The sequence below is a fragment of the Delphinapterus leucas genome, chromosome 11, assembly GCF_059928025.1.
Source record: "Delphinapterus leucas isolate spDelLeu-1000000601 "Yukka" chromosome 11, BTC_Dleu_Yukka2, whole genome shotgun sequence".
Classification (NCBI taxonomy): domain Eukaryota; kingdom Metazoa; phylum Chordata; class Mammalia; order Artiodactyla; family Monodontidae; genus Delphinapterus; species Delphinapterus leucas.
Genome location: NC_143139.1, coordinates 82,719,465 through 82,735,446, shown reverse-complemented (window position 1 = coordinate 82,735,446; position 15,982 = coordinate 82,719,465). Strand labels below are relative to the sequence as shown.

The following is a 15,982-nucleotide window of genomic DNA, read 5'->3' as shown; positions in this document are numbered from 1 at the left end:
AGCACAGAAGCAAGAGCTCTTTTCTTTCTAGTGTTGATTTTCTCATTGCCGTTTCCTTTCTTTAGTTCCTTGTCTGGTGAGGTTGTTTCTGGCTTCATTTCTGTCTCGCTGCTCTTGACTGCCCTTCCCTCTGTACAAATAATAATGTGTTGGTCTGTCCTCCTTTCCTCCCTCCTACTTGGCGTTGACCTTGGTCTTGGCCTACACTGAGCCCTTTCTTGCCACGCCCTCCCTCTCTGTCCATCACTGTTGCTTAACTTCTTCAGGGAGTGGAGTTACTAAAGGCAGGCTTTGGGTCAAAGTCCATGCTGGCCACTATGAAGACCTGGCAGTCATGGAAAGACCCAGGAAACAACTTGTCTCACCGATGAACTCCTGCTTCTACTGCTAGATAATGTTTCTTGAGCCTTAGCTAGGAGCTATGAAGAAGCACATAAAAATAACCCCACATATAGAGGCTCTGTCCCTTCTTGGCAACCTCCACTATTACCCTACCTGCCTCTAGCTCAGTGGTACTGCCCAGGGCAGGAATGAGAACTGAGTTTACAGTGAGCCCCCTTGGACACTCAGGAATGAGGCTGGGGTGACCAGTCCAATGGCACTTTATCCCATAGCTTGCAGGGGATACATCATTTGGCTCTCTAGTGCTTGGAATCTTCCAAATGACCACATGACTTCAAATCAGCTTTGGTTTATTTTGAAACGTGGCTCCCTTCCAATTATTCCTCATCCCAATTGCCCAAGAGGGATGCATTACAAAGTCTGAATAGTGGCTCCTTTCTTTGCCACAGTGTTGCTGGTAACGCCTAGTTATTTTTTCTTTCTTTCTTCTTTTTTTTATTAACTTAAAAAAATTTTAAGCCAATGTTTTTTTTTTTGCGGTACGCAGGCCTCTCACTGTTGTGGCCCCTCCCGTTGCGGAGCACAGGCTCCGGACGCGCAGGCTCAGCGGCCATAGCTCACGGGCCCAGCCGCTCCGTGGCATGTGGGATCTTCCCGGACCGGGGCACGAACCTGCGTTCCCTGCATCGGCAGGCTGACTCTCAACCACTGCACCACCAGGGAAGCCCAAGCCAATGTTTTTAAATTAGTGTATAATATCTTTAATGTATTTTCTTGGTCTCCAAGACTAGGATGAAGGTGAGAGGAGAAGGCTGGAAGGATGAAATCTCTTGCCTGTGGATAGCTGTGTAAGTGCTTATCTATGAAAAAGAGAGACATTCTCTCTAAAGCTATCCCTTGGGAGAAGAAGAAGTTATGGTCAATTATGCATTTGAGTGCAAGGTTTTTGCCTTTAAAGATGTGAGTCTGCCAGTACCCCCAAGCCACACTCTGAGTGAGCCCCCTGGGAGTGTTTAACTGCCCTGTCACCTCCCTGGTGTTTTGTCCCTAGTAATCAACTCCAGATAGAAGAAAAATATTTATCTAGGCCAGAGGCTACTCCAGCCAGTGCATCTGGGGACAGAGAGAGATCATCAGGTGAGTTTAAGAGGGTGATGACAGCCCTTAGAATCAGGAGAATTGGTCATTCCATTAGTGCGTTTATTTCTCTCATCCATTCTAAGTTATCAAAATTTAATTACAAAGGATTACATAAATACCTACACGTAGCAATCAGCTAAATCTTTGGTACAAGGATGGTAATTAGTGACCCAGCTAAAATAAGGAAATAAAGATAGAGTTCAATTTAGAATCAAGTAATATTACAGGGAGAGTTGGTGAGGAGGCTGTCTGGTTTTCTTATTCCTTATTCTACTCCTACTCCTAGGAAAAGAAGGCCAAATTTGTATTTCTAGAATTCCATTCAAAGGAACTGAAATGAGGAAGGAGATGGAGGGTTAGGCCTGGAGTCAGGGGAGAAGAAGTGGTGATAGTGGAGAGGTGAGAGAGATCTTGGTAAAGGGGAGTGAGGAGGGGACCAGGAAAGGGAACAGAGGTAGTTGGGGGCTGGCTGACCCCCTCATTTTTATAGCTCACGTACATAAATGTTTAGAAGTTATAAATCAAGCTAACCAATGGTTAATAAAATAGTTATATCCTCCAGTTTTTTGGGGGGATACCCTCATAATGACCTGGAAGGCTAGATTTGAATGCAGAAATATCAAAGTCTTCAGAGATACTTGCCAAAATATTGTGGCCCACCGAGGCCCAGGTCTCCCTGTGCTTTCTGCCCTGCTCCCCCCTGCACCATGAGGGGTCGCAGGTGCACACAGGCAGATGCCCTGCCTCATGCACAAGCTCAGTCACATCCTCCACACCCCAACTCCCTGACAAACAGGTGCCTCTAGGCCACCCATTGGGCCTCGGGGTATATATTCTGGTCACTTGGTTCTTCCTTGGGGGTTTGAACTCAAGGAAAAAGCCCACAAAGTCTTTAAAAGTGTACTTGGCTGCAGTCTGCAAGAGGCGGGGGAGGTTCATAAGAGTTCTAAGTATGCACATCCCCTTGGTTCCATGGCCTCCCTACTTTGTGGAGGGAGATATGGCTAGAGGAGGGCCAGAGTGAGGCTCTTGAAAATATAGAGGTCCCTCTTGCCCAGGTCCAAGGCTAATACTAAGTGGTAGAACTGTCCAGTCTCCCCACAAAGAACATGTTTAAATGTAGCAGATAAAGGGAATTCTCTGGTCGTCCAGTGGTTAGGACTTGGCGCTTTCACTCCATGGGGCCCGGGTTCTATCCCTGGTTGGGGAACTGAGGTCCCACAAGCTGTGCGGCGTGACCAAAAAAAAGGTAGTAGGTAAATAGCCAAGCTGTGGCCTTGGAGGTTGAAAGAGCGCAGGTCTACACTTGTCAAGGAAGCTTCAGAGTCACTTGTCTTTGGCTGGACTCTACTGGGTTGGACGATAGGCATCCTGCAGTCACCAGTATAGCCTGAAGACCAGAGGCCTTTCCTTCTCTCCATTTTCTAGGCACCAAGAAAGATTCCAGTTGACCCAGGGCCTGAGATAGGACCCAGAAGGAGGGCAGAGAGAATTTCTCAATCTCTCTGGCTAGTGGGGAGCTCAGAGTCATAGTTAATTTGATTTAGAAAAATAAAATCATGTGGCATGTCCTGTACTCCAACCTACTGTGATACATGCATTGATAATAACAAATACATAAACCACATTATCCGATTTCTGAATCCTTACGGTGTTCTCTTATACCTGCAGCCTGCTCTGTGTAGTGCTTCCCTTTGGGCAGTAGTGTGGTATATTATCAATTTCTTGAAGGCAGAAGTGGCTTCTCACTGAGTTCCTAGCTGAATCCATCACAGTGCCACGCACACATCAGACATTCATGAACTCATTTGTTGAGATGAATAGAATGTTTCAGAAATCAAGTTAAAAATGAGTGGTTAAGCAGTATGGTATTGGCACAAAAACGGAAATATAGATCAATGGAACAGGATAGAAAGCCCAGAAATAAACCCATGCAGCTATGGTCAATTAATCTATGACAAAGGAGGCAAGAATATACAATGGAGAAAAGACAGTCTCTTCAATAAGTGGTGCTGGGAAAACCAGACAGCTTCATGTACCAGAATGGAATTTGAACATTCTCTAACACCATACATAAAAATAAAACTCAAAATGGACGAAAGACCTAAATGTAAGGGCAGACACCATAAAATTCTTAGAGGAAAACATAGGCAGAATACTCTTTGACATACATGGCAGTAATATCATCTTTGACCCACCTCCTGGAGTAATAAAATTAAAAACAAAAATAAATAAATGGGACCTAATTAAACGTAAAAGCTTCTGCACAGTAAAGGAAACCATAAACAAAATGAAAGACAACGCACAGAATGGGAGAAAATATTTGCAAATGAAGTGACAAACAAGGGATTAATCTCCAAAATATACAAACAGCTTATGCATCTCAATATCAACAAACAAACAACCCAATAAAAAAATGGGCAGAAAATCTAAATAGACATTTCTCCAAAGAAGACAGATGTCCAAAAAGCACATGAAACGATGCTCAACATCGCTAATTATCAGAGAAATGCAAATCCAAACTACAAGGAGGTATCACCAGATACCTGAATGGCCATCATCAAAAAGTCTATAAACAATAAATGCTGGAGAAGGTGTGGAGAAAAGGGAACCCTGGGAACCCTCCTACACTGTTGGTAGGAATGTAACTTGGTCCAACCACTATGGAGAACAGTATGGAGGTTCCTTTAAAAACTAAAAATAGAACTACCATATGACCCAGCAATCCCACTGCTAGGCATATATCTGGAGAAAACCATAATTCAAAAAGATACGTGCACCCCTATGTTCACTGAAGCACTATTTACAATAGCCAAGGCATGGATGCAACCTAAATGCTCATCAACAGACGAATGGATAAAGAAGATGTGGTACATATATACAATGGAATATTACTCAGCCATAAAAAAGAATGAAATAATGCCATTTGCAGCAACACGGATGGACCTAGAGATGATCATACTAAGTGAGGTAAGTCAGAAAGAGAAAGACAAGTAACATATGGTATCACTCATATGTGGAATCTAACTTTAAAAAAATGATACAAATGAACTTATTTACAAAACAGAAACAGACTTAACAGATATCAAAACCAAACCTATGGTTACCAAAGGGGAAACCTCAGGAGTTCAGGATGAACATACACACACTACTATATATAAGACAGATAACCAGCAAGGACCTACTGTATAGCACAGGGAATTCTACTCAATATTCTGTGATAACCTATATGAGAAAAGAATCTGAAAAAGAATGAATATATGTATATGTATAACTGAATCACTTTGCTGTACACCTGAAACTAACACAACATTGTAAATCAGCTATACTCCAATAAAATTTTTAAAAAATAAAAATAAAAGTGAGTGGGTTAAGGATGTATTGCCTTATTCCAATGTTTCTTGGAACTAGTAGGGTTTTTTTCTATTTCTATATTAATCTAGATGAAAACATTCATTAAGCCTTCTTTTAAAGTGAGTAAATAGTGTAATGCTTAAAAAATTTTTAATGTTGTATGTTTAGTTCCCCAAAAGAATTTTTGGTAAATCCTGTGATATAATGTTTTTCTTTAATAGAATGAAATTTAAACAAAATTAGAACAAAATTATAGGAAAGCTAATAGCAATGACAGCTTCTGATATTTTTTGTTCTTTGCAGTTTCAAAATAGACTTTTTCTTCCTCATGGGAACTTTACAGTAAGTACCCTTAATACTTAAGGGTATTAAGTAGAAAAATGTGTCATATGTAGAAAAATAACATTACCTAGCATACAATACAGTTAGAGAGGATAAGTCATGACTGGGGAAACAATATTTTGTAAAAATGCTCTATAGTTGCATTTACGCAATGTTTATAAAAGGCATAACAAATTGCCCATGACTTGGCAAAACTGGTCAATGAGTATTTGAGTTAAGCAACCAGCCCACAGCTGCAATGAGGCCCTGACCCAGCAGCGAGCTGCAGGGACCACGCCGACAAGTTTGGCCACACTCTCGTTAGTTTGGTTTGCACATGGACATACGGTCTTCACGTCTTTATAGATTAGCCAGATTTCTCTTATGTAAAATATCTTAGCCAATAATGTGTAAATAGGTTTCCTGATTAACATGGGTATTACATAGGAATTGCACACATTATTATTTTGAAGGTAACTGAGAACATGGGGTGATAGCCAATATTCTTAACAGCCATAAGGCAAGATCACCAACGAAACAAAACAGAAAAAGAGGCAGCCACCAGAGTTTGGACGAGAACTCAAGTTTTCCCTTGCTTTTCCCCAAAGTACTGCAACCACTAGAGTCTGGACAAGAACTCAAGTTTTCCCTTGCTTTTCTCCAAAGTACTGCAACTACCTGGATCATTCACTCCTTCCCTTTATGAGCCCCACAACTACTACCCAGGTTCCTGGCTATCATCACATCTTCCCAGCTCTGATCTGGAAAGAAAGCAGAGCAGAAACTTTAAGATGCTGTCCCAGGACGCTGTGGGTCTCCCTGTAGGTCAGGATGTATTTAGCTCCTAGAACAAAAGGCCAAAAGAACAAAAGGGAGGGAGGCGAGGGAGAAAACAATAATGGTACGGTACTTGACTCCCCCTTCTACTCCACTTCCCTAACGGAGACTTTCTCTGTAACATCAGGAAGAGTGAAGGATGTTGCTAAAAAGATGACAGGCTTGCACGAATGTTTCTCAGTTTCTAGATTTTGGGAAAGGTTTTCATCAGTTTGAATGGAGGCCATCAGCAAACTCTAAATCTGTAACTGCTCTGTAGTCTGCAACAGCTCTCCATCACTGTGACTAGCTGTCTTGGCAGGAACTCTAGTGGATTTGGCCAGGATGCTATGCCAGAGACGTGATTTGGGTCAGGCCCGAGTTTGGTAGCATCTTGGCTCCCAGCGTTCATCCTCCGTTCTGGCTGATCATGCAAACCCGAAACACATAAACGAATACTGTGTCATTTCATCATAAACACTTCAGATTTATTGTACCATTCATTGAATACATTTTCCCTTCTGTTGAGAAAACTTGTCTGAAAGACTTTAAAAAGTCTTGTAATGACTTTAAATGGGGAAAAGGGCACAGATCCCTTGGTGTTAAGTAGGGTTGTATGAAATAAACAACTCCCCTTTGCTTAGAAAAATCTCTTAGATCAAAAGAAAGATGTGTTTTTAAGATTCTATTACGGTGTATTGTACTGTTTTTTTTACTCTAGGGGAAAACAAAGCATTTAGAGCCTACTATTTTAAATTAAAATAAATGCTTTTGCTTATTCTATAGCTTGCTTTTTTTGGAAAGTACAGTGACCAAGCACAGACAACAATGACCAAAATGCTAACTTGAAATGAGATTTTGTTTGCAATTTTTAATTAAGCAATCTGTGCAAACATCTTTTTTTTTTCTTCAGCATCAGGAGGAAAGAAAACAACCACACTTGGGAGCCTGGGAGCAAAACAGAAAATGCTTTCTCATTGCAACCCGATTTCAAAGCAGTGGTGAGCAGAGCGGCAGTGCCCAGGCCCTTAGTATTCCTCAGGATTGCTTGAGTGCAATTCTCGCAAGTATGAATCAATTACGCTAGGAGGCACACCTTGCAAGAGGAGCCTGCAGAAGGAAAGACCACCTAGAAAGGACGAGAAGGAAAAGGCAAAGTCAAAACCGTCTACACGTGAAAAATCCCTGAAACAAGACTTCTTGACTAGCTGCCTGGAAACGTGACTAATTATGTTCCAGTTAGTTACAAAGATTCACTCAGTCCCTACTTGGAAAGCTTCTCCTGGGTTTAGCACCTTTAGAATCTAAAACATTTGGCATCTAGAAGGAAAAGCAAGTTCCCTGCAGACCCACAGCAGTTTTTTGTTCCCTACTATTATTCGTTCTCAAATTCCTCACTAGTTGGAGAGTGTTTATTGCCCTTTTCGAGGTTTTGATTGCTCTTTTCGAGGTTCCTCTATAGATGATTTAAGTGTTCTGAATGAATGGCAGAATAAATGCAAATCATGTTACAAATCAGTGGGAAGAACTGTTTCCAGTTTGTTAATGTTCCTTTCAATTAAGCACAAAGAGTTCCCATTCAAGCACATGGGAGAAGAAAAAAGGAACTACTCCTTTAACTTTGGCTATTCATACACTGTCAAAAGTGCAAAAATTGGAAATATTTTGTTAAACATAGTAAAACCTGTCCAATGCCTTCTGAAGGTGAGAGAAACACCTACTAATATTTCATACTTACCCTCCATGGTTCTGAATTATATTTAAAAAATAAAAGTACCCTTCACGAGAGAACCCATGAAACCATAAAAATGGTCCTTTAGAGAAGTGTTTTACTACTTGCTAATAAATTCACGTCCAGACAAAAACAGCATGCCATTTGAACATTCTTAAAACTTCTTTAATGCAATTTGGGAAAGTCATTCTCTTTTTTTTTTTTTTTAAGGCACATATTGGTAGAAATGATGCCACTTATGTACATGTCCATTCCTTGATGCAAAGAGCTCAGAATGCTTGGGTATCACTCATTTTCATCTACATTAAATGCTTTAATTCATGCTCTACTGCATTCAACAACTTGCTTCATGTCAACAGAAGGTTGTTGTGATGAATAAGTACTAGCTGTTAATGGCAAGATACTGAAATACACATTAAAACTACAATGTTAGGGAGTTTAAATAGTCTATTTTCATTGGGTTGCATAATGAAAATCATGCCATACTCCACAGGCTTGGTATGGCTTATGACAGTCATAAGCTTCATATGCCAAAACCATATGAAAGCTTACCTTAGATGATAATATACATTCAAAAATCCTTACTGTGCTACAACTAAGGAAGAGAGAGAGAGAGAGAGAGAGAGAGAGAGAGAGAGAGAGAGAGACATGTTGTAAGCATTAATAAAGTGCTAAAACCAAAGTTGAGTACTTGGATGAAATTATGGTCACGATTATGATGAGGTGATTTCATTAATCCTTAGTCAGGTGAAAAGTACAGGAAAATAGAAGCGCACGGAATGAAGGGCTGGGATCCAGTCACTTCAAAAGGATCATTAATAGGTAAAACATTTATTAATATGCACAACCACTTTGCCTGAACAGGTGGCAAAGCCAATTCGACTGTAAAGTGAATAATTATGGTAACAGTTTCCAAACCATTAGCTAAAGAAACCCCCCTACAACATATATATATTGTGTTTTTCAACAACAGAAAAACATGGACAATCAACAAAGCATTAGTATACATATATATATGTTGAAATTCTAAAAGGCAAAATTATCAAGTGGATATAGAAATTAGACTATTCTAGAATATTGTATTCTGAACTGACTATATATAACTGATCTAACTAAATGCAAGGCTTAAAAGAACAGGCTAGAAAGTGACTATACGTGCAATCTACAAAACTTTTAAAGAAAGAGTCCTAATTCTTTCCTCTTTCGAAAGTTGATGTTATCTCTAGAAATTCAGAGAGCAAACATTGTAAACTCAGGCATGGGTCTATGTCATTAGAGTTTACATCAGGTTGTTCACCTAGCCCCAAAGAACCTCTTAATTGGCTCTTCCAAATAGGGGATCAATCATACATATACTGTAGGACTCATTTATCACTTAATACATTTAGTAATGGAGCCTAGAATTTTCTTTCCTTTTAAGTTCATGAATATATGAAATAATCTTGGTCCCATGAAATTATCCAAAATGTTCAACGGATAGATGGGTTACAGACATTCTACTAGAGAATTTTTCATTGGAAAATCTTAAATATGAAAGTTTCCAGATATTGGATTCAACCAGTCCAAATAGTTTTTTATCTGTGTCCTCTCCCCATCAAAAATGCCCAGAACAATTTTTCTACAACTTAGCAATGGAAAAGTGTTCAATTTTCTGAACTTCAACGTGAATCTAACGAACCCACACTGGAAGCTATCTTAAAGGAAGAACATCTCTCTCTACACTTGAAAATATTAAAGAAATGCCAAATGATTCCCAAATTTTGGTAACCTTATATCTAAAATGAGGCCATCTTCAAATGTGGCTTTCTGGCTTTATTTATGGGAACCTGTGGTATGGTCCTTAGTTTTCTGACAACACTTATTCCTATATTACCTAATATCCTTGAATAATTTTGCCTTCCTTGTTCATGGCATAACCACTGTACACCATGAGCTGCTAAGAAATACATTTAAAAGCAAATAGAAAGACAAGCTTTACATGCAAAGTGCGATTTCATGTAAGAGGAATGGAATGGAAAGAAGAAATATCCAGTGGGATATGAACTTATAAAACCTGTTGCTGCCCCGCCAGGAAGATTGGTTGTCCAGGGGAATTTACTCCTTGATATATCACTGCAGGATTAGAATATTTGCACCAGTATTTATTTATTCTCGGTTGACAGTCTTACTTTTTTTTTTTTTCACAGCTTAACTTGATTCAAGTCACCTATTATCAGATAACAATCTGATGATAAATAATGGTGGCTTTACTTTTAGGACCAAAAGCTTTTACTAATATATCACAGTTGATACCTTATTATGAATTTATATACTAGAATACATTATTTATGTTATTAAATTCAATTACTATACAATTACTATAAAGAATATAGCATTTATATGCATAACATTATTCACTTATGGAGGACCCCAAATGTTGAACCATTTTGAAACCATCATTTTATATCATTAGCAACACTCAGGTATTTTCAAAGCATGCAGAAGTGGTATTGGGTTTTTGATTTTTGCGTTCTTGTGTTTTGGGTGTTGGAACATAAGTACCAACAATACCTTGGAACTAATAAGGAGTTTAGAAACCAGATGTGTTTGCAACTATGACCTTAATCTGCCTTTAAAGCTAATAAATAGGACTTCCCTGGCAGTGCAATGGTTAAGACTCGATGCTTCCAATGCAGGGGGCCTGGGTTCGCTCCCTGGTCGGGGAACTAGGACCCCACGTGCCGCGTGGCACAGCCGAAAAAAAAAAAAGCTAATAAATAGCTAAAAGAACAACATTTAAATTTGTATCCACTATCTCAATAGTAAAGTTTGAAATTTTCTAAGAATATCATATGCTTTACATTTAAGAGGAAAAAAACTTAAAAATTTTCTTTCCTTCAATTGTGAATCTACTATCCTGTATTATCTGAGGATGGACAAGAATCATAACAGAGAGAATACTGGTTTTTTTAAGTTACAGAAGGAAAAAATCTTTTCGAGAAGTTTCTCTACTATATTTACACTAGATTTAGGACTAAAAAACTCTTTTGTTGTTGTTGTTATTGTTGACATAAATACCCTAAGCATTTACTACGTTTTTTCTAAAATAGATATTTATAAAATTATATCTGACTTTTAGATTATAATTTCTTCATTATAGAGGGTAGGAAAAGTAAAGACTTTGGTTATCACAAAATGGCAAAATAATGCAATAAGAATGAGAGAAAGGACATTAGGATCATGTCACTCCTTATCTCCTAACGGTGACTCTGACAGCTGTAAGAGTTTTCATCGTATCCCAAAAGGTATTGATTGTCAAGAAAAAAACTTCAGGATAGAAATTATACTCAATTAATATGAAAATTGATTAAGAGGACAATTACACTGAGACTTTTCTACCACATAAATCTTCATGTGTTTTCTTGGTTTACATTAGCTGCAACACTTCTGAAAACTAGTATAAATGCAATGCATACCTACAAATGGAAATTCTCTAGTGAGATTTTTAAAGGAACAGGTTATAATATGTGTATGCTGAATTCTACATGTGTAATATTAAATACTAAATTAGCAAATTTACATATACATTGAAAGTTTCACAAAAATAGTAAACTAATTAAAAATAGTTAAATTCCTCAACTACAGTTTCATTAAATGAGTTTTTACATGAGGCTTCTATTTATCTAAGATGGACTACATCACCAAAGTAATACCCCTTTGACTTGATTCATTGTTACCATGCTGTGCACATACCACAATTCATTGAAATTAATAGTGCTTTAGTTAACAAGAATTGCAAGAGATGAAAGTAAGTCAACTTAAAAAATCAAGTAGCCATCACAAATAAGAGTGAGTTCAGAATGTAAAAATGTCTTCTCTCCCCAAATCTTCTCCCCGCTTCCTCCCCTCCCCCAGAAAATGTTGGCAAGTAATTGGGATTTGGCAGTAAGGACAATAATTAAATGATTTTCTTTCAGTTCAGTCTACACAAGATCTGGGATGTCATACCTTTCACCTCCAGTTTGCATTCGATCTCCATTGCCCCAAGGTCATTGACTGCTTTGCAGCTGTAGGTGCCTCCGTCATAGGGGCTGGGCTTTCGAATCTCCAGAGTACAGACTCCCTGGTTGCTGAACATCCTGTATCTTGGGTCATCCACAATAACAACTTTGTTTTTCATCCAGGTAATTTTGGGCTGAAGATGGAAGCAAATTAGGGCAAAACATATCTGTACTTAGCCTAATAATAGACCATCGAAGCCAGTGACAGAATTTTAAAGCATGGCTTAGAAAGAAAATACTACATCTAAGAAGAATCCACGTCAACTTGAGAACCATTTCTCTCAGATTAAATTCTACTTAATGCTTGGCAAGAAAGCGAATGAGCAGTTCTGAAGAAGCCAGCCAGATTTGTTCAGAGGACAGCCCTGGGGCAATCTTCCCCAAGATTCAGTTACATTTAAATTTGATCTACAGGTCCATGAGGTTAACTCATCCTGGAGAGTGTATATTGCTCAGTGTTTTTCAAAGAATCCCTGTAAGGTGTCATCACCAGCCAGTTTTCTCTACTTCCTTTCCCTGATATGCTTTTCTAATTCTTTATGGGCTGCTTATGCCTCCTCACCGTTTAATCTCTCTTCTGACATCTGTTTTCATCACCTGGTGGCAATGGATGGATCTACTCCAAACAGATAACCCCAGATCAATCGCCCAGGAAGGTTACTCCATTCTGCTTGACTTCTGAACTACAGTCGATACCACTGACTTGCCATTTCTTTTTCATATTGTCTTCTTCTCCCTTCTGTAAATGCACACCCTCCACACTCTCTCCTCTACCTCTTATTGATTTTGTCTTGCTCAGACCCAAGAGACAGCATTTCTCAGTGTCCTTCACGCTGCCCTCTTCCTCCTTCCGCCTTTCAAATGGGAGTATTTTCTGAGGCTCACACCTTGCTCCTTGACATTTTGCTTCACTACTCTCTTTCGTTTGATATTCCTTTCTAGAGCCTTGGCTCCAAGGGGTGGGATGCAGTGTCCCCATGCTTGGGTCACCCAAACCAAGAGTCACAGCCCTCGCCTTTCTCCCAAGCTCTGGCGATGCTCTCCTCGCCTCCTGGTCATTCCCGCTTGAATGTACCAACATCACCTCCAATTAAACATGAATTCAGCATCTTCCTCCCACCCTCAGGCTGTCTTCTCCCTTTGACTTCTCTATTTCTGCTCATGGTATATGCAGGAAAAATATCACTGTTTGCAATTTTTCCAAATTCTAGGGCACTTTCTCTCAGTGCCACCCAGGGATAGATAGCTCTATGGGCAACATTCATTAATTTGTTGTTCTTTTCAAATGCCAGCAACATGAAACCTGAAATCCTTTCTAAATCTCTTCAGTCAGATGCGATCTCTCCCTTCCTGGTACTCTGTACCCTTATCACTGTACATTCAAATTCTGCCTTGCACTATAGTATAATTATTTGCTTTACACTATTACAGAAAGCTTGATAAATCAATATCACCATCTAATTTTTCAGGTGACACAATATTACTTCCATCTCTTTATCTCTCCGTTCCTTTAAAAATAAGTGGTTTGGTTTTTCCTTAGAAAGTATCCCTTAGTTCGTAAAGAAATATAAATATTTTTTCTACATTTAAATAGTGTCCTTAATTATCCACCAATACCACCACCCAGAAAAAGACACAAATAGCAGTTGGGAGGTAAGTTTATATTACTACTTATAATTATGACATAGTGAATATAAAAGAGGGAGTTTGGAATTAATTTTTAAATTTAATTAATGTGATTGAAAAAAACCAAAAACATGGTACCTTAGGATTTCCTCTCACACTGCAGTTCAGGGTGGCATTGTAACCAGCTATGGCGTAGGTGTTGACCAATGGCTGAGTAAACATGGGTGCCTCTGTGAAATTGAAGTCTTCATACACTGGATTTTTGTAGATTTTACCTTAAAAACAAGCATTAGAGATATACAAATTGGCCTGAGAATATATTATTCTTAGCATACTTGACTCACGTTGAAAACTTCCCTGAGCTTAGAAAAACATGTGTGAAGGCCACAGGGCATTCATTCAGAAGGATACCAATGTACAGCCCATCACACACAGGAAAGAAACCCAGAGGGGTCATCTGGAACTGAAATAAGTACTGGGAAGAATTCAGTGTCTGGGTGTTTTGCTCAACAATGTGCTTTAACGTGAAAGTAACGAGGAAGGGCAGGAAGGACACGGTTTCTGAGGAAATGAAATGACAGGGGTGGAATCCAACTTCTCCTTTCATTGAAAAGTGGCTCTCATGTGTAGCATCCTTGAAGGTGTCCAAGAATAAAAGTAACCCAAGCTCTAAAAGTAAATGGTGACTTTTTCCTACCCCTGTGATCTTAGCCATTGAGAGACCCACTACCCAGATGTTGCCATGAATGAAAGCTTGTACGTTAAAAAATGCAATCATAATATAATTTTCCTTAAAATATTTTACTTGTAAGATTAACACTTTGGTTGGACGTTCTTACCATAATTTTATTTATTTATATATTATTTTTTATTTCTTACGACAACAGAAATTTATTCTTTCACAGTTCTTGAGGCCAGAGATACAAAATCAAGGTGTTGGCAGGGCCACGCTGACCCTGGAGATTGTAGCAGGGAATCTGTTCCTTGCCTCTTCCAGCTTCTGGTGGCTGCCAGCATTCCCTGGCCTGTGGCTGCATCTCCTTACCATAATTTTAAATGTGTGTTTATGATATTCTTATCCTCTTTCACCACACCTCTTTTTCTTTCTGTCTTCTCTGTCTCATCACTGAAAATCAAGGTTCCCAGATGTCCAGCCCGCTTCCAACTCACCATCCTTGGCAATCACGGCACTCTCTTTTGTCATTGTTGCATCCTCACTGAGGCCGCACATGTTTTCAGCAAACACCCGGAAGTAATACTCATTTCCGATAACCAGTTCAGTAATGGTGGCACTGGTTCGGTGATAATGCTCAATGACAGTGAACCACTCCTGAAAACAAAAATAATAATTTGAGGAAAATCACTTAAAAATACACAGCTATTTCACCTGTTGATTCAAATAAATAACAGGGATGTTGCATTAACTAAGAGGAAAAAAGAGCACTAATTTTTTATACTGAGGGTAACAGAAATGTATATTTAATTTGTTTAACGCTTTACAATTGATTTACACTTGACTACGTCATTTAATCTTCATTTACACATTAGATTCATTTACCCTAGATGTGGATGGAAGAAATTTTCATATGTTGAGGTATGAAGAAGTCATTCTGGCTTATATGTGGTTTAACTTAAGCTTTATGCTAACTAGAACAGCCCGTTTTGGGGCCTAATAAACATACATTGTACATCTGCTTTAACCATTTAAAGGAAAGCATGCACTGTCCAGAAGTGAAGAAGGTCTCTTTCGAAGATCCAGATAAATGCCTCCTTTCCTGGGACATCGATGCTTGTACTCCTTCCGCGATAAAGCTCCCTTCCTCGGGAACCAAGGTCATAATGACTTGCTGAGTATGTGCTGAACTGTCTCTTTTGGAAACCTTGAAGGAATGTACCTCTGTCATATCTGAGGTTCTTTGTTCAAACAAGGTTAAAAACTGTGCTGAAAGCTATGCTTCTGTGGAGCAGTTCCTCAGAGCTGTCTGAGAGGCTGTCTGCCGGGCTATAGTCCTCTCCTCTATTCTTTTTGTGTTTTTTTTTTTTTGGTACGCGGGCCTCTCACTGTTGTGGCCTCTCCCATTGCGGAGCACAGGCTCCGGACGCGCAGGCTCAGTGGCCATGGCTCATGGGCCCAGCCGCTCCGCGGCATGTGGGATCCTCCCGGACCGGGGCACGAACCCGTGTCCCCTGCATCGGCAGGTGGACTCTCAACCACTGCGCCACCAGGGAAGCCCGAGGAGCTGTCTTTTTGTTTTTGATCCACCAGCTAGAACACTGCTCAACAAATAGTTAATGAATGAATAAATGAATGTGTTGGCATACATCATGAGAACAATGTTTATGGAAGGTATAAAGGACTATAGGAATTTAAGTGAAAAACAGCATCTGTAGCCACAGTGAGATAGTGGTGTGGTGACCTCCGGGGAAGTGCACTGGGCAGAGTGAGCACCTTCTGGTCTGTAGGCCTGCCCTTGCTGAAATGCACCAGAAACACAAGGGGATGGGATTGGGGTTCCTCTCCTGTCAGCAGGCAGACCTCAGACACACGAAGCAGCAGGAAAGTCCTGGCTCAGCTGGACTTGACTAGATATCTGAGAAGACAACTGTTGGC

General features: G+C 39.6%; 1 protein-coding gene across 1 annotated transcript in view; it reads right to left on the bottom strand.

The window, feature by feature from the left end:
• Positions 1-6,437: 6,437 nt before the first annotated feature.
• MYBPC1 (myosin binding protein C1) overlaps positions 6,438-15,982 on the bottom strand; it is a 117,166-nt gene continuing 107,621 nt past the window's right edge. Inside the window, exons 29-32 of the mRNA XM_089921592.1 lie at positions 14,542-14,701; positions 13,510-13,646; positions 11,693-11,879; positions 6,438-7,102 (exon numbers count right to left, since the gene is read on the bottom strand). Of these exons, the coding sequence (XP_089777718.1) occupies positions 7,002-7,102; positions 11,693-11,879; positions 13,510-13,646; positions 14,542-14,701 (585 nt within the window). The 3' untranslated portion in view covers positions 6,438-7,001. The remainder of the gene's footprint in view (positions 7,103-11,692; positions 11,880-13,509; positions 13,647-14,541; positions 14,702-15,982) is intronic.